General features: G+C 43.3%; 1 protein-coding gene across 2 annotated transcripts in view; it reads right to left on the reverse strand.

The window, feature by feature from the left end:
* LOC124555242 (dihydropyrimidine dehydrogenase [NADP(+)]) overlaps positions 1–20,240 on the reverse strand; it is a 285,759-nt gene that overhangs the window by 236,876 nt on the left and 28,643 nt on the right. For both annotated transcript variants that reach the window (XR_006968528.1, XM_047129102.1), the window contains exon 2: positions 223–333. Coding sequence is in view for 1 of the 2 variants with exons in the window: in XM_047129102.1 (XP_046985058.1) it covers positions 223–333 (111 nt within the window). In the remaining variant the exon portion in view is untranslated. The remainder of the gene's footprint in view (positions 1–222; positions 334–20,240) is intronic.

Below are 20,240 nucleotides of genomic sequence, written 5' to 3' on the forward strand. Positions count from 1 at the left end.
TGCCGCTCAGTCAGTAATCACCGCCGAAGACGACAGCATCGTCTCTCTAATCTCTAACTTCGTGTGTTGAAACCGCATACGAGGCTCAATGCCATGACCGCACGGAAGAAGGGAGCTGTCGCTCCTTGGCGATTTCCCCTTGACGAGAGGCCGAGAAGGAACGTCGCAAGCGTACTCTTTATAATCTATGTTTCGCAATCTGTGTTAGGTACAGCTACTTACCTCACATGATTTATTGGCATTTCTCTTCCACTTCAGTTTGTTTTTCTTCGTCACTACCGTTGGCACCACGGTGGCGTGTGGAGAAATCTTTGGGTTGAGAGCCAGTAGGTTCTGAAATGATAAATTATGTTTTTACAGTTTCAAAGTGTACTAAGACAAGAAAATAGTGTACCTGATGTTACAAAAGTGAAATTTTAAAATAACAACTAAGACGTGCATTATTGGTGTCAGAAGTTATCACAGTAAATAAATTTTGTGCTAAAGCATACTCCGCAGCAGATTTTTGAAAAATTTGCTCTTACCAGCAAAATGTCTTGCTGTCGATTATTGAAAATACTGCTATTTTTGTTTAATCCGTTATTCATTAGAGAATGTAAACAGCATAAACACTTCCTTTGGCAACAGAGAATACTAGAGAATATAAACAGCATACGAGTACATACTCCATTTGACAACAGAGAATAATCCTACATATGTTGTTGTTCTGGTCTTCAGTCCAAAGGCTGGTTTGATGCATCTCTCCATGCTACTGTATCCTGTGCAAGCCTCTTCATCTCCGAGTAACTACTGCAACCTACATTCTTCTGAATCTGCTTAGTGTATTCATCTCTTTGTCTGCCTCTACGATTTTTACTCTCTACGCTTCCCTCCAATACTAAATTAGTAATCCCTTGATCCCTTTTGTAGTCATGTTGCGCCACATATTCTTCTTCTCCCCAATTCTATTCAGTATCTTCAAATGGTTCAAATGGCTCTAAGCACTATGGGACTTAACATCTGAGGTCATCAGTCCCATAGACTTAGAACTACTTAAACCTAACTAACCTAAGGACATCACACACATCCATGCCCGAGGCAGGATTTGAACCTGCGACCGTAGCAGCAGCGCGATTCCGGACTGAAGCGCCTAGAACCGCTCGGCCACAGCGACCGGCTATTAAGTATCTCCTCATTAGTTACGTGATCTACCCATCTAACCTTCAGCAGTCCTCTGTAGCCCACATTTCGAGAGCTTCTATTCGCTTCTTGTGTAAACTGTTTATCGTCCATGTTTCACTTCCATACATGGTTACAAATACTTTCAGAAAAGACTTCCTCGTATTATACAGAAATTGTGTAAAGTTCTGTGTATCCACTAACTCTGGCATAAGAAAACTTTGAATACGGCTACGAAAACTGGAGGTATCTCTGTTGTTTTGTTTGTTTGTATGAAAACACTGTTAAAACTGAATCTTGCAGAACAATTACCTGGTTACTGCTCTGCGAATAAGGAACTACAACACAAGTGCATGTTGACTGAAAATTGAGAGACTACTTTGCTTTTCCTGGCAAGCCCAGAAATTGGAACATAAGACTAACATTGTGGTATGACAAAACGCAAGATACTTAACCATGAAGAATTAACTTCAAAGATTAATATACACATACATGTAGTAGCACTGGCTATCACAGTTTAATCGGAATGCGATAACAATTTTTTGCTCAATCCCGTTAACAGTGGACAGTATTTTCATTATAAAAGAAAAATCGCCTTGGTTCAAGGTGTTGCACGTATGAAGTTCAAGAGGTAAAGCCTAAAGATTTAAAAAGCGAATAAAGCTTCACACAATTATTTTGCGATAATGTGACAGCAAGGCGTCAAAACGTCAAATCGCAGACATTGGTGATTAACTTGCACCTTAAAGTATCAGCAGCTATGGCAGTACAAATATGCAGAATATGCATAACATAAAGCTATAAGCCGTAAGCCATTTTACACGTCTGGATCTGCACATATACTTCGTAAGCCATTATACAATACATTTCGCACTAATGTTAGTGTGTTTTTGTCCTCTTCCAACGATCTATTGATGGAGGGGAAAACGACGAACTACATAGCTGCGTTGGTGCCTAAATCATTCTTATCTTTCATCAGCTCTACTCGAGATACAGGGTGATGAGAGTAAGCTGATAGCACAGACTTCTTCGAATAAACATTTCTCTTAATTTACCCAACAGCGCTGCTTAAAAGGAACCCAAACGCTGGAACACTACTTTAGAATTGATCGCAGTAGCGTCTAGTATGCGTTTTCTTTTAAGAAAGCACTGTATTTTCACAGAAGCCTCTCAGTTCATTTCACTCTTCAATATGCCTTGCCCAATACTTATTTTACGTGTTCGTTCTATTTGATGTTACTTCCAGCACTACTCCTAAATACTGATAAGATTTGACATAATCGACTAGTGTGGGATACTCCTGTTTCTTATAGTCATTATCTCAGACTTATCGATATTTAAAGAGAGCTGCGAACAATTAAATAGTGATTAAACCACATCTTATAAGTAATGTATGTATGTTGAGACCGCCTCCATAGCTCTGTGGTCACCTTGTCTGATTGCTATCCAGAGGATCCCGGCACGCTTCGCGGTATTACAGGGATTTTTTTCTCGGTCTGGGGCTGGGATGGGGTGCACTCAGCCTCGAGATGGCAACTGAGGAGCTACTTGAGTGAGAAGTAGCGGCTCCAACGTCTAAGAGGCTGCCAACGACCTGGAGAGTGGTGTGCTGATCCCACGTCCCTCTATACACCAGTGTGAAGGGATGACGCGGTGGCCAGTCGCTACTGAATATACTGAGTACACGAAGCTTTAGGTCTGTACTGAGAAATTTAGAGTCTTATTACACTTTCTTAGGGTTCAAATGGCTCTGAGCACTATGTGGCCGAGCGGTTCTAGGCGCTTCAGTCTGGAACCGCGCGACCGCTGCGGTCGCAGGTTCGAATCCTGCCTCGGGCATGGCTGTGTGTGATGTCCTTAGGTTAGTTAGGCTTAAGTAGTTCTAAGTTATAGGGGACTGATGACCTCAGATGTTAAGTCCCATAGTGCTCAGAGCCATTTGAACCATTGTTTGAGCACTATGGGACTTAACTTCTGAGGTCATCAGTCCCCTAGAACTTAGAACTACTTAAACCTAACTAACCTAAGGACATCACACACATCCATGCCCGACGTAGGATTCGAACCTGCGACCGTAGCGGTCGTGCGGTTCCAGACTGTAGCGCCTAGAACCGCTCAGCCACCCCGGCCGGCGCACTTTCTTAGGGCACACCACATGTTTTACTTCCGTTTCAGTTGAATATCCGCCGTGTAGTATAACGTGCACTGAGATGACAAAAGTCATGGGATAGCGATGTGCACAAAAACAGATGGCACTAGCATCGCGTACACATAGTACAAAAAGGCAGAGCATTGACGAAACTGTCATTTGTACTCAACCGATTCACGTGAAAAGGTTTCCGACGCCAGTACCGCTACGTCACGGGAATAACAGATTTTGAACGCGGAATGGTGGTTGGAGGTAGACGCAAGGGACATTTCATTTTGGAAATCGTTAGGGAATTCAATATATAGAGTTCCACAGTGTCAAGAGTGTGCCGAGAACACAAAATTTTAGGCATTACCTCTCGCCACCGACAACACAGTCACCGACGGCCCTCACTTAGCTACCGAGAGCAGCGGCGTTTGTGTAGAGTTATCAGTGTTAACAGGCAAGCAACACCGTGTGAAATAAGAGCAGAAATAATGTGGGACGTACGACGAACGTATCCGTTAGGGCAGTCCGGCGAAATTTGGCGTTAATAGGATAGAAGCAGACGACCGACGTAGGTGCCTTTGCTAACAGCATGACATCGCCTGCAACGCCTCTCCTGGGTTCGTTACCATGTCGCTTGGCCCCTACGACGGACAACCGTGTCCTGGTCAAATGAGTCCCGATTTCAATTGGTAAGAGCTGATGGTAGCGTTCGAGTGTGGCTCGGACCCCACGATGCCATGGACTCAGGTTGTTAACAAGGCACTGTCGAGTTGGAGGTGGCTCCATAGTGCTTTGGGTGTATTTACATGGAATGGACTGGGTCCTCTGGATGTTCGGCTACTTGGAGACCATTTGCAGCCATTCACGGACTTCATGTTCCCAGATAACGCTGGAATGTTTGTGGATGACAATCCACCATGTCACGGGCCACAGTTGTTCGTGATGGGTTTGAAGAACATTCTGGACAATTCGAGTGAATGGTTTGGCCACCTAGATCGTCTGTCATGGATCCCATCGTACGTTTATGGGACATAGTCGAGAGGTCAGTTCGTTCACAAAATCCTGCACCGGAAATATGGCAGTAGGGCTCAGTACTTCTGCAGGGGACTTCCAACGACTTGTTGAGTCCACGCGACGTCGAGTTGCTGCATTACGTCGAGCAAAAAGAGATCCGACACAATATTAGAAGGTATCCCATGATTTTTATCGCGTCAGTGTCTTACGAATTAGTCAAACATTCGTCGAGTCAATTGCACGTCTGCGACGATACCCCGTATGATCCTATCTTGGATTATGGTGTAAAATATGACACAGTGTGGAACGTCTTTCAGAAATCTAGCAAAACGGAATCTATTTGTTCACCTGCATCTACTCTTTGCAAGATTTCATGTATGAATAAGACCGTGTTCATTACTTGAGAGAAGCTCCTTTTCCAGCATGAACGCCATAAATGCTGAGATTAGAATAATTTCTAGGATACTGCAGCAGATGGACATCTGCATTATCGGTATGTAATTATGTGAAGCCATTATTTTACTTTTAATGAACAGAGGAGTGACCTGCTCTCTTTTCAAGTCATGCACCATTCTTCTCTGCGCAAGAGGAAATGGGATAATTCCGCAGCGTATTAAGTTTAAAAATTTCAACTGGATCTGGTGCCGCGTCAGCGTTGAGTACTGTTAACTGTTTTTCAATACCAGAGATTCTTTGTATATGTCTTATATTCGGGAGTCTGTGTGGCAGTGAAACATTGGCGCAATATCACTGCCATGTGTAAATACATTTTCAAATGTGGAATTTCGCATATCTGCTTTCTTCCTGCTGTCTTTAGTTTCATCAGCAGACGAACCCACGATAGATTAAATGAAAGGTTTACATACAACCAAACCTTCTTAAGATTTCCTGTCAGATTTTCCACCACTATTTAACTGTGGAAATAACTGTAGGCTTCGCCTGTGACCATTCTTACGCATGCAAGAGTTCCCATTATGTTTTCCCTATCAGCTTACCTGAAATATCTTTCGAAGCGAGACTGTAGTTTCCGGAACATTGTCCACATGGTGGTATTAAACCAAGATAGGTCTTTGTTAATTTACTTGGTACCACGACTTATACCGTTTTTCAGCTTTAACCGCAATTTTATTACGTATACGGATCTGAATTTGATCAGTTCACCTTTTAGATAGGTTGTTAGCGACTGTATATCACTTCGAGTAAACAGAAATACTTTTCCAGATCACTTGATGACATTTATGCCTTCGTTACTGTAATACCAAGAAGGTAACTAATTCCAATCTTACTTGTAACACTTTCGAAACATCCAACCTGTTTGTGACCAGGAGGACTAAAATATTTCTGTCACGTGTTGCCCTTGTTTGGCAATGTATTCAGTATTACTTAGCAATACTGTTTTGTCTTTACTACCAATAATGTATGCATAGTTTTCCCAGTCGCTACTGGGCAGGTTAAAGTCACCACTTGCTACTACCGTATGCTCAGATGTTTCCGTGCTATAGTGTTCATGGTATCTTAGAATGCCAGTATTGTTCGTTGCCCTTGATGCTGGTGCATAAATTACATGCCCAAGAAACATTTCTGAAATATTTTTTGTGCTGTTCTTTGTCATTGACGAATATCAGAAACAAATGTTGGCGAATGTGTTACACTGAAGCAGTCTCACATTAAGTCTGTCCGGATAGGACCAATCGTCATCTCTTAGCCGCGCACCCCCTTTTCACAACATTCTATTAGGTTCCTAGGGTTTTTCATGTCAGTCGGACAGTCTAATGAAACTGCCTTAAGTACATGAAGACATGCTGCTTAAAAAAAAAAAAAAAAAAAAGAAGAAGGAAACAGTTGTGCGTCCAACCAACAGGAAGGTTATTAACGATACAGCACTAGAACATGTGCACAAGGATGACCGTGGTCTTGCTGACAGAACCATTCCATCATTTGCCTGAAGTGATTTAAGAGAACTGAGGAAACCAAACCCTGTGTATAATAACCTCTGCAGACTTTCTGGGCCGTGACTGTTCCTTCAAGTGACAAAAATGCTTTAATGTATCCGTTACTTTTTATTGTCACTTCTTGATTGCATCTATGCGCTTCAAAAGCATGTCCTCCATTGCAGGTGCCTTTGCACAGAATCGTATTCACGCAGTGACTGCTTCATGGAGATCAATTATTATTTGTTCTCCTGTTGCCATGTGGTGTGTTCGGTCGTGCACTATCATTTTGGTGATTAGATACATTGACTATACGAAAACCACGGCACTCATTGTTTAAAAAAATGAAATGTCGTTATGATACCTTACGTACTCGTTATACACGGAAATGACTCCTTCGTAGTACGAACACAGAAAATTTTCACATAGACCGTACACGCTTACGTAATTTCTGTAAGTACTGTAGTTCAGCTTTTAATGATAAACTTTGGTCGTACGTTTGAAATGTCAACAGACACCGTTACCTGAAAGGTGAATCGAAGGTTCCAAACAGTGCCCGTCATGTGGTTTTCTCCAGTGCTACTGAAGTTGAGGACGAGTTAACGATTTGACCATAGACAAGTGAATCTCTTTCCAACTGCATTCACGTAGCACAGAGATCAACGTACGTATACTACTACACCGCCGTAGTCATTCGTCATGTATAACTATATGACACTTCCGCTACTTCTTAGAAAGAGTGTTATCAATATTTCGAAGCACAGATATGCGACAAGTTTCGAAAATTCTGAGGAGCTACGAATCTGTAACGAAAAATATGTCACTACATTGCATCCAACAAAACAGAACGGAACAGCGAAATGTCTTAGAAGTGCGTACGTTACAAGCAGCAACAGCCTTTCCTGTCACAGATAAACAGATATTTTATGAAACTGTACAAATAATTGCCAATCAGTATCACTCGTCCGATTTAACAAAGTCAAAAATTTAATTTTCTTTTTGCGAATAGCAACGATTTATGAGTGTTTCTTACCTTAATGTTAGTAAATATGTGTTCGCCTCCTGGTTTCAGTAATCAGAGACCAAATGCAATTGTTACTTTCCTTCATAGCTACAAGAATAGGTATTTGTTGCTTCGTTTACGAACTGTTTTTTTCTTCATTTTAGTGCAATCGTGATCATATATAGTAAATCTTTTTACAGCCTTATGATAATTTCAGAGAAGCAATTCACCTTTACATAAAAAGGTTTTCTGCGAAGTGAAGGCTCTTTTCTCACTTACACGTCAGTTAAACTTGTTAACTATGCAATAAACTAACTTTGAACATAAAGAAACATATTAGAAATAATTTGAACATAAAGAGATTTAAGAGGAAAATAACGCTGTGAAAGTAAAGGTACGCGATATTCCGTAGACACCAAGCTTTAGGGGTGGTATGGATCTGAGATGAAGTGTAACGAACACACAAAACTGCTAGCAAAGAGTCCCCTATGGCCTCCTTGGAGCTCTGCTATCATTATACAGGGTGGTCAGGAACAGTCTGAAAAGCTTGCAAGTGTGTTGCAGGGTAGGCTGAGCTGAGAAATAATTGTTAAGAAAATAGTTTGATACGTTACGCCTTTTCCGAGTTAATTAGCATTGAAGTCAGCCAATCAGGTCACTGTGGGCGCACTTTCAAGCGACAGGCCGGAGATGGTGTCGCCAAAAGTGTTCTTCGTTTGGTTTCCTAAAACCGAACAAGGGAGCGAAACAAAAATTGGACATGGGGCGGTTCTGACGATCGAGTCTAAAGGCTAAAGGCCGTGCAGTCTCGTGCGCTGACGTCTACGTATGAGACCAACTGACACTAAGATTATCTGTCGGGTCACTTGAATTTGCGCGCACAACGACCTGATTGGGTAAGTAAAATGTTAATTAACTCGGAAACGGCTCAATGTAGTGAACTTTTTTTTCTTAACATTGTTTCTCAGCACATCTTCAAAAAATGGTTCAAATGGCTCTGAGCACTATGGGACTCAACATCTTAGGTCATAAGTCCCCTAGAACTTAGAACTACTTAAACCTAACTAACCTAAGGACATCACACACACCCATGCCCGAGGCAGGATTCGAACCTGCGACCGTAGCAGCCTCGCGGTTCCGGACTGCAGCGCCAGAACCGCACGGCCACCGCGGCCGGTCAGCACAACTGACCCTGAAATATCCTTACAAGTTCTTCAGACTGTTTCTGACCAGCCTGTTTAACTGTCAGTGACTTATTGAGTCCATGCCACGCCAAGTTGCTGCATTGCGCCGGGCAAAATGAGGTCGAACACGATATTAGGAGGTATCCCATGCCCTTCGTCAGCTCAGTTTGTAGTATTGTAATTTATTTGTCCAGAGATCACATTTACAATGATACTGTATTTGTCACCTTAAGGCAAGGGAAAACATTCGTAATAGAAAAACAGCAGTATTCGTTTCGGAGAGTACCCTGTACCACTATTTGTCATATCCGCTCCTGTTCCACTCGCAAATAGAGCGAGGAAAAATGACTATCTGTACGCCACAATATGAGCCCTAATTTCTTGGTCCTTACGCGCGATGTGTGTTGGCGGCAGCAGAATCGTTCGGCAGTCAGCTGCAAATGCCGGTTCTCTAAATTTTCTCAATAGTGTGTGTCACGAAAAGAACACCGCCTTCCCTCCAGTGATTCCCATTTGAGTTCCCCAAGCATCTTCGTTGACACGTTTTGTTCGAACCTACCGGTAACAAATCCAGCCCTCCTCTGAATTGCTTCGATGTCTCCCTTCAATCCGACCTGGTACGGATCCCAAACACTCGAGTAGTACTCAAGAATAGGTCGCACCAGCTTCCTATATGCGTTTTCCTTTACAGGTGAACGATTCTTTCCAAAAATTCTCCCAATACACCGAAGTTGACCATTTGCCCTCCCTACCACAGTTTTCACACGCTCATTCCACCTCATATCTCTTACACCCAGATATTTAAAGGACTTGACTGTGTCACGCTAGACACTAGTAATACTGTATCCGAACATTACAGGATTGTTATTCCTACTCATCCCCATTAACTTACATTTTCCACATTTAGGGCTAGTTGCCATTCATCATACTAACTGGAAATTTGGTCTAAGTCGTCTTGTATCTTCCTACAGTCACTCAACATCGACACCTTACCGTACATCACGGCATCATCAGCAAACAACCGCAGACTGCTGCCCACCCTGGCCGCCAAACCATTTATGTACATAGAGAACAACAGCTGTCCTATCACACTATAAATATGTGTGTGTACTGTGGCCAATGTGTACAATGTGCGCAATGAGTAGTGGAAGGATATTAACGACTGTTGTAACATTGCTATAGAAGCACATCGGACCTCCAGGATACAGCTCGCTGATACCGTGTAATACTGCCTCTGGTGATCAAAACGGACTTCGTCCGACAAGGAAGAGAGTTGACAAGTTTCTTCAGGCATGCCGTACCCTGCTGAAGTCACTCATTGATGATTAGATCCCGTAGAGCTACCACGTTGCGGGGAGGTTCATTGCTATGTTTCGCCAGCTGTTCCAAATCGCCCCACACATTTTCTGTGGGATAAAGTTTGAGTGGTTTAGCGGATCAGTCGAGGTGCGTTAGGGTACCTTGTAATCGTCACCACAGGAACGTATGTTTCGAGCCCTGTAAGGCGACTGTTGTCATCATCTGTTCACAACATTCTCATCACGAAGCTGTAGGAGGAAGGACAACATCCAGAATGTTGAATTAAACATCGCGGCTCCTGTTCAGGGTAACCAGATTTAGTGAGCCATACTCATGATACGAAAACACACCCCAAAAATCACAGAATCACCTCTGGTCTGAACCACAGCATCTACACACTACGGCTTTACCGCCTCGTGAGGCACTTGCTGACATCACGTCTTACATCATTTGAAAAAGAGTTAAATCTCAGTTTACCCGATCACACTACACGCCTCCAGGTAACTACCTTACAGTACCTATGTTGTCTGGCCCATTCATTGCGTGCAGCTTCATGTGCTGCTGTAAGTAAACCATATTGCGAGGTACCCGACTGCAAATGACCGTTGCACACAGTTCCCTTCGTAATGTTTGCTCGGGAGCTGGTTGAGTTGGCTCTGCGTTCACTGATAGCAGCAATTCCTGTAGCATTTGAAGCCGATTGTCATTGACAATGCGTGTCACTTGTCTCCATATTAGATAAGATCTTTTTACGACCACTGCCTTTTCGCTATATTACGTGGCTGAGAATGGTTTACATACTAACAGTTTCGGCAACTTTATTCACGGTGTAGCCATGTACATGGCCAAACACGACACCTCTTCTCTGCCATTCTGTCACGTCTCCACTTCGACCCATCTTATTGTGCTGCTTCTATACAACCGACTGGCATATTCACACCACTTCACTGCCCTGACATAACGGCAACGTTGGTGGCTCACATGACCACCTGGTAAGTGACTAATATTTTGTTTGCCTGGTGAGCTTACAAAGAACGTTGTACATAAGGTACAAAAGTTATCAAATTAGATCTGAGTAAATTTACATCTACATCTACATCATACTCCGCAAGCACCAAATGATGTATGGTGGAGTGTACTTCTGGTACTACTAGCGGATCGCTCCCTCGCCTCCCCCCCTCTCACCTTCCCCCCCCCCCCCCCCCCCCCACCCTGTTACAGTCGCGAATGGCGCATGAGAAGACTGATTTTCGGTAAGTCTCTGTATTTGCTCTAATCTCTCGAAATTCCTCGCAGTGGTCATTACGCGAGATGTGTGTGGGAGGAAGTAATATGTTGTCCGACTCTTCACGGGAAGTACTCTCTCGAAATTTCAGCACTAAGCCTCTCCACGATGCACAAAGCCGCTTTTGTGATGCCTGCCAATGACGATTGCTGAGCATCTCTGTAATGCTTTCGCGCCGACGATACGATCCAGTGACGTAACGCGCCGCTCTTCTTTGAATCTTCTCTGTCTCCTCTATCACTCTTATTTAATAAGGGTCCCATATTGATGAACAGTACTCAGATACCGATCGAACAAGCTCCTTATGAGCCAATTCCTTCGTGAAAGAGTTACATTTCCTTAAGATTCTTCCTACGGCTCTCAGTCTGGCAACTGCTTTTCCTACTATTTCTTTTATGTGGTTATTCCACTTAAAAGGTCGCTCTGGATAGTTACTCCTAGATATTTTATGACAGCTACTCTTTCCAGCAGTTTCTTATCAACAGAGTAGTTGTTCAGTAGTGGCCGTCCTTTCCTGTGTATGCACAATACGTTACATTTATTTACTTTCAGGGTCGACTGCCAGAGACTACAGCATTCATCAATCCTCTGCAGGTCATTCTGCAAATCGATACCGTCTTCTGTTTTGCTACTTTGTTATAAACAACCGCATCATTTGTGAGCAGTCTTCAAGAACATCCAACACTTGCTACTAGATCATTTATGTGCATTGTAAACAGTAACGGCCCTAACACATTCCCTTGGGGAATTACCTTTACGTCTGTCGAATTTCTTCCGTTAAGAGCGACGTGTTGAGTTCTATCAGCAAGAAAGTCTTGAATACAGTGGCAAATCTGCTCCGATGCTCGTTAAGCTGGTATTTTTTTCAGTAGACGTCATTGCGGGACGGTGTCAAATGCCTTCCTCAAGTCAAGAACCACGGCATCGACCAGAGCGCCGTTGTCTATTGCGTTATGAATCCAATGGAGGAACAGAACGAGCTGATCGCAAGATCTCTATTTGCAAAATTCATACTGATTTTTACAGAGCAGATTTTTCGCTCTCCAAAGTCATCATAATTCTTGAGCATAGAACATGTTTCATAATTCTGCAACAGATTGACGCCAACGATATAGGTCTATAATTGTGTGCATCTGTCCTACGGCCGTTCTTGAAAACGGGTATGACCTGTGGTTTTTTCCAGTCACTAGGTACCCTTCGCTGCTCCAGCGAACTACGATAAGCTGCTGGTAGAAGGAGGACAAGTTCTTTTGCATAAGCTACGTAGACTCTTATAGGTGTTTCATCTGATCCTGATGCCTTTCTGCTACTAAGCGATTGTAGTTGCTTTTCTATTCCGGGATCGGTTATCTCAATATCTGTCGCTTCGACGTTCGTAAGATGACTGAGAGGAGGGACCGTGCTATGATCTTCCTCTGTGAAAGGATTTAGGAAGACTGAATTCAGTATTTCAGCCTCTCTTTTCTCTTCCGCTTCGATGCCAGTATGGTCTTTGAGTGAATGATTAGATGATTTTGAATCGCTTACTTGATTTTACATAACACCAAAACCTCTTACCGTTTTAACTCAGGTGGAAAGTCATTGAACGCTTCTCTCGTTGCTCTCCTTGCACTGATTTTCGCTTCGATCAGCTGTTGTTTGTCATCCAGGTTTCTCTTGACTATGAGGTGAAGCTCTCTTTGTCTCGATTTTCTAATACGGCTATTAAATCACGATGGGTCTTTCCCATCCTTTAAGACTTTTCTCGGAATATACCTAAGGCATATTGAACGATGCTTCTGAAGTTTTTACATTTGTGCCCCACATCTTCTTCCTCATCACTCAATGTTTTATGTAACCTTTTTTCTTTTTCACTCGGTTTTAATCTGACATGTGGAATGTAACTTTACGAACGAGCTATGGAGAATAAACAGCTAACAGTAGTATACTCTACCCTTATTCGTGCGGGATGCCCGTTCTAACAATATTTCAAAAAGAGTGCAACGTATCGGAATAAGTGTTAGAGCAAGCGATTGTACGGAAGCGGGAAATTATTTATCTGAATAGCTCGTATTCGTGACGATATCTACTTAAATGCTGAAGCAAGAATGTTTCCTTAATCAGATTTATCTACTTTTTTAAAACGTCGACAAAAGCTCGTGAAATAGCAGAACGGTAATACAATACATGCCAACGAACAGTGAACCTTTTGGCAAAAATAAACGGGATGAAATTTATTTGTAAGGTAGGAGCATCCATCACAGCGCACTGTGATGTTCAGTGCCAGATAAACAGCGTAACGGACCTGAAATAGTCTTCGGCCGCACATTTAGTTCAATCAACGCACTCTACTTTTCAGCTGTTACTGAATGTTATTACAAAAAAGTATATCTTTCCAGTTTTGAAAACCATGTTCGATTCAATATATTGATACATAAAAAAACTACGAGGATTAACCAAACAGTAAAAAACTCACCTTTTTGTGTGTTCTCATTCGTCAGAACCTCGTCTCCATATAGTGTCTATTAAATATTCAGGATTTCCCAGGTAGTAGGGCAACCCGTATACATGACTTTCCAGAATGAGTTTACGCCCTACAGCGGGGGGCACGCTGTTTGAAATTTCCAGGCCGACTAAAACTGTGTGCTGGGTCGGGACTCGAACCTGGGACCTGTGCTCTACCGATTGAGCTATTCAAGCACGACTTAGGACCCACCCTCAATGCTTTATAGTAGCTCTCTCCACTTCACAGTTGTTAACCTGCATACCTTGCATGACATGCACTTTTGGAAGAAAGGATATAGCGGAGAACTGGCTTAGCCACAGCCTAAGAGATTATAACCGGGATGTTCCAAGTTCGTGTCCTGGTCCGGCACACAGTTTTAATCTGCCTGAGAATTTCGTATACGTGGTATTTTATTGACTATTTTTGGTGCTCTGAACTCGTATTGAGAAAGAACGGGGCTCGTATCCCAGTTTGGCCACTCTGATTTAGGTTTTCGGAAATCATTTAAGACTGTGAACAATTTTAATAAACAGTTTTGGAACAGTGATCAAAAATTTTTAATTTTTTTTTCTTTTTAAAATTCAGTCTTGATCACACCACGTATGCTACAAGAACATAGGTGACCGGTTTCGGTCATATCACATGACTATCATCAGACCCATGGTATCCTTCGAAGACGGTAGGTGGAGCACTCTTCTCAGCTGCTGTGAAGTCAACTGACCAGTTCTGACCCGCTGGCATCACAGCAGCTGAGAAGAGTGCTCCACCTACCGTCTTCGAAGGATGCCATGGGTCTGATGATAGTCATGTGATATGACCGAAACCGGTCACCTATGTTCTTGTAGCATACGTGGTGTGATCAAGACTGAATTTTAAAAAGAAAAAAAAATTTTTTTTACTTAAGACTGTGATCGTTCCTTAACCAAAACTGCGATCCATTTCCTTCACTATCCTAGTTCATTCCAGCCTAGCAGGCGCTTCTTCTCTAATGAACTCGCAGTCTACATACCATTAAACTTTAAGCTGCTTCCATAGTATGACGTTTCTATGACATATTTACGCGCAAATTTTAACACTCACTCAGTCGCACTCCAATGAACTGGAGTTCGTTCGTAACTGACTACAACGGTCGGACACTCCGGGATTAGCGTGAAACCGCTTGCTCGGAGGAAACTGCCTAGCGACAAGCAGTATGTCAGGTTTACTGGGACACGCTCCTTGACAGAAACAGCGCAGATCTGTTGCGAAACGCTACGCGTGTCGCACGAAGGCTGAGTCGACCGCAATTGACGGCACTGACCTCAAACAAGCACAGATAGCTCCACTGCCCTTCTCAAATTCAGAACGCGGCTGTTTCCAATGTAAGCAGGCGTGTTGCGAGAGCGGCGCACATGGAGATGCGTCAGCTTCATGATGTTGCTTGTGTCAGCCCGAAGGGTCACTCACCCCGGTAGCCAGAAACGGCTCCAGTCTTCACACACATCGGCGCTATTCCTTGCCGGTGTTCGTGTTGCGTGTTGAGCGGGTCTGTTTAGTATAGATGATTGTGATAAGTGTCAGTGGAGTCTACTGCTGTGTTCGTGTTGATGATGAAGAAGGGAGAAGGCTCCAGAACACAGACCAGGGTTCGGCCAATACGGCAACTGGGCGTCCACTGAACGGCGACAGGTGGCATTTTCAGATGAATCACGTTTTATGCTCTATCAGATAGATGTCAGTTGGCCTGTACGGTCCTGTAACAATCACCGGAAGAGGCACAGGCCGTAGGAGGGAGCATTATGGTCTGGGAAATGTTTTCGCGTCATTCCCTTGGTATTCTCGTCATTCTGGGAAGCACAGTGTATCAACACAAGTACGCATCTACCCTTGGGGACCATGTCATCCCTTGCATACAGTTTCTTCCTCGTCGGCATGATGGCATCTACCAGCCGGACAGTGGAACCTGTCACACAGTTCGCAGTGTACGTGAGTGATTCGAAGAGCAGCAGGAGTAATTCACCGTATTCCTCTTACCATCAAACCGCCCAAATTTAAGCCCATTCGAGACTCTATGGGACCAACTTAACCAGGCTCTTCGAGCCATGAATATTCAACCGAGAAACCTAGCGCAGCTGGACATTGCACTGGAGTTGGCATGATTCCACATCCTTGCATTCTTGTCGGTACTTTCCAGAAATTCACTGAGTCTTTTCCTGGACGTCTCGCACTGCAGAAGTTGGTTGTTCAGGCTTTTGACAGGTGGTCATATTAATGTGACTGGATAGTGTAAAATCGAAGTGTACACTTACCATTAGATCCGCGATTGCGGAGACTGGTCTGTACGTTATGGGTAAGAGGGCGTGTTGATGAGGGAAACGCTGTTTCATTCGGTCGTTTTCGCCTCCGTCCAGGTAATCAGTCTTAATGTTTTTTTATTTTTCATAGTAGAGGGTCTTTTCGTTTCTGTCTTGCCTTACTCAGATTTCAATGTTTTGCCCGGTTCTATCTATTGGTGCACGAGTCTTGTCGGATTTGTTGTTGACCGCAGGTATTGTCAGGCTGTGGACGTACGCCTTTACTTGTGTAGAGTGTTACCGGACAGGCTGTAAGCCCACATCCGTGCGCAGGCTTTCATACAAGCAACTCAAAAATAACCTGTGTTAATCGTAGCATGTAAATTCTATAACTGCTAGCTGTTTTCGAAAGTCTTAGTTTTCCTGCTACTTTATTCTCACAAAATTAGCTACGAAATTGAAAACTGATGTATATAAGAAAATAAATGCTACTACTGATTTTTTTGGGAGGGTGGGGGTGGTGAGATGTTTATGAACCCCTACAACGAACATCTCTTGTATTAACGTATGTCGGCATATAGCCTACTCCACTTGAATAGTACCATGGTGACAGCCGAGATTAACGGTCTCATAAGCCGTCATTCCACGACATGCAGTAGAAAGGTCTGAGATCTTATCCAGAACTTTACGGTATCCCTCGGAGAAGAATTAAAACGTTAAGGTATTCCGATGACGCGGTAGTTCTATCAGAGACAGCCGGCCGGTTTGGCCGAGCGGTTCTAGGCGCTTCAGTCTGGACTCACGAGACCGCTACGGTCGCAGGTTCGAATCCTACCTCGGGCATGGATGTGTGTGATGTCCTTAGGTTAGTTAGATTTAATTAGTTCTAAGTTTTAGGGGACTAATGACCTCAGATGTTAAGTCCCATAGTGCTCAGAGCCATTTGAACCACTTTTTTTTAGCAAAGGGCTTGAAATCAGTTGTACATTGTTACGTCGAAACCACTTTCAATTCCAAAGCCGAAGGCAGGTCGTTAATGAAGTACAACACTTAACATATAAAGCTGGATTGTTACTAATGCTAGTGCACAACCAGAACAGCACTGAACGCCTACATGGAAAGTGCAGCTGTTTGTACGAAGTACAAATGTTCCAGAATGCTGGTATTCAGACAAACATCGAATATTCCAGAATATGAAAACATAAGGTATTTCAAGAACCATCCAGAAATTGTAAACACTACGTAATAAATAATTGGTTGTGGTGGTGACGGTGGTGGTGGATGTGGTTGGGTTTGAGTAGCCGATCCACACCATGCCTACGGTCGCAGGTTCGAATCCTGCCTCGGGCATGGATGTGTGTGATGTGCTTAGGTTAGTTAGGTTTAAGTAGTTTTAAGTTCTAGGGGACTGATGACCTAAGAGGTTAAGTCCCATAGTGCTCAGAGCCACACCATGCCAGCCGGCCATACTGCATGCACCGGAGCACGCGACTCAGATGATGCAATTACTGAACAATTCAAAGAAGACTTAAGTCTCATTTCAAATAGGTACTTCACTCATACAATTATAATTGGTGCTGACTTCAATCTACACTCGATATGTTAACGAAAATACACGTTTAAAGTCGATGGCAAGTATAAAAGCGCATAAAAAACGCCAGAAATCGTACTAAACGCTTTCTCCAAAAATTATTTTGAATAGTTGGTTCAGGAATCCATTTGAGGTGTAAATTGTTGCGAAAATATACTTGACCTCTTATCCACAAATAATCCCGACGTGATGACTGGGTGTTGTGTGCTGTCCTTAGATTAGTTAGGTTTAAGTAGTTCTAAGTTCTAGGGGACTGATGACCATAGATGTTAAGTCCCATAGTGCTCAGAGCCATTTAGCCAATAATCCCGAACAAATGGGTAGCGTTATGAGGAATACAGGGATTAGGGAGAAAAATGTAGCTGTAGCGAGACTGAAAAACATAACACCCAAACCTACCAAAAACAAACGCAAAATATATTTATATAAAAATAGCAGATAAAAGCTCGCTTGACGCCGTCCTAAGACACAGCCCCCATTCCTTCCGAACTAGCTACGAATGTGTAGACCATATGTGGTTTAAATTCAAGGAAACACTGTCGATAGCAATGGAGGGGTTTATACCAAATAAATTAATAATAGACGGGACTGGCCCTCTCCTCAACCCCCTCCCCCATGGGACACAAAACAGATAAGAAGACACTTGCAGAAACAACGATAACAGAATGCCAAATTTAAAATATCGTAAAATGCCCAAGATTGGGGAAGTTTTATAGAAGCCCGCAATTTGGTGCGAACTACAGTGCGAGATACTTTTAATAGTTTCCACAACGAAAGTCCGTCTCGAAATCTTGCAGAAAATGCAAAGAGATTCTGGCCGAATATGAAATACTCCAGTGGCAGTACACAATCAATACCTTTACGGCACGATAGCGATTGTAATGTTAGCTATGACAATCCCACGAAAGCGGAGTTACTATATACGATTTTCTGAAATTCCTTAACCAATGAAGATGAAATAAGCATTTCAGAATCCGAATCAAGAACTGTTGCCAACATGATTAACTTAGAAGAAGATATCCTCGGTGTAGGAAAACAGCTTAAAACACTTAATAAAGGTAAGTCCTCTCAGAGTATGCTGCAACAGCACCTCTTTACTTAATCATATACAGGGGCTTGGTCTACGAAAGAACTCTACCCAAAGACTGGAAGGCTGCACAGGTCACACCAGCACTGAAGAAAGGAAGTAGAATAGTCCGTTGAATTACAGACCAATGTCACTAATGTCGACTTGCAGTAGGATTTTTGAATTTGTATGTGTTCGAACATAATGAATTACCCTGCAGGTAACGGTCTATTGACACATAATCGGCACGGATTCAGAAAATACCGTTCTTGTGGAAAACAACTAGCTCTTTAGTCGCACGTAATTATGAGTGCTGTCGACAGTGGATCTCAATCTGAGTCCATATTTCTAGATTTCCAGAAGGCTTTTGCCGCCGTTGCTCTCAAAAGACTTCCAATCAGATTGCGTGCTTACGGGGCATCGCTTCAGTTGTGCGACTGGGTTCGTGATTTCCTGTCAAAAAGGTGGCAGTACGTAGTAATCGACGGAAAGTCATCGAATACAACAGAAGTGATATCGGACGTTCCCCAAGTAAGATTAGGTTGGAGTGCCGACACTTCACAAAACTTGAGAATCTTTGCCATACTCGTCTCTTCATCAGCTAAAATAGAGGGCAGATCCCCACCGAAATTTGTTTCTGCCCTCTCATCACTGTGCAAAAATTTGACACTAAATATGTGGCGTACAGTGATTTGCACACCACAGGCAATTCGGAGGTGATTCACTTCATTTCGCTTGAGTGGGCAGCATGAGGTATGCCACGGCTGGATAGCCGGCTTCACAGATGGCAGCTTACTGGTCCTCATTGCCAGCCATTCCTCTCCCCTGAATTGGATGGGTCTCGAACGCAACAGTGAAATGACAGCTTACAGGGGAATGGAACACTGTGTCACATCACGTTTCCTGCAGGTCTCCTTGGCGGCTCTGTCTGCTTGTTGATTTCTCCAAATTCCTTCGTGTCCCAGCAGAATGATACCTGCTTCCTCTACCGTTAAAGGAAGTCTATTTGGCCATGTATTAGCTGGACCAGTTTCTCCGTTAGGTATATGTGCTGCAGTGATTGTAGGCACTAAAGGAATACGAGCATATGAGGAACCATTTGCCCTGAAGACGCCTCATCCACTCGAGTGCCTTTAGGATCGCGTGAAGTTCTGGAAGAAATACAATGTATTGACGGGCAACACGGAGACCCCTGCTGAAGGGCCAAGGGAGTTCCCTTGTGTGGAGCTATCAGTGTACACAAATTTACAATTATGGTGCCTATCTAAAATACTAAAATGCAAAAACTGAAATACAAAGTCTGGAGTGCAACCTTTCTTATAGTGAGTCAAGTCTATAATTGTAGACCTCTGTAGGAGACATAATGGAAATCTACTTCAACCTTGGTGTAAAAGTTTAAAACCAGCCAAAGCCGTCTCCAAAATACAACCCTTCGCGCGAATCCCACAATGCCTCATCGCTTATTGTTGATTATGAAAAAGCTTTTCCATTGTTGTCGGAGAAACGGTGTGGTATGCAGGTGTGTATGGAGTGGGCAGTGTTTTATAGGCCTGTCGCACTATGAGGCGTTGTCGCCTGATGTGAAGCGGCTGCTCGCTAGCTTCAGTGCAAAGACTGGTTCAGCGACCCGTCAAATTCCTTCATGGTGCACTATGTCCAATATTCTTAAATAAGAGGGTTGTAGAGAACCATACACCGCGCGCCCATAATCAAGCCGAGATCGCAAGAAGGTCCTGTAAAACTGGAGCAGACAAGTTCCGTCTGCTACCAATGAATTGTGGCCAAGACATTTTAGAACACGGTGTGCTTTTGGG

Source organism: Schistocerca americana, chromosome X, assembly GCF_021461395.2.
Source record: "Schistocerca americana isolate TAMUIC-IGC-003095 chromosome X, iqSchAmer2.1, whole genome shotgun sequence".
NCBI classification, from domain to species: Eukaryota; Metazoa; Arthropoda; class Insecta; order Orthoptera; family Acrididae; genus Schistocerca; species Schistocerca americana.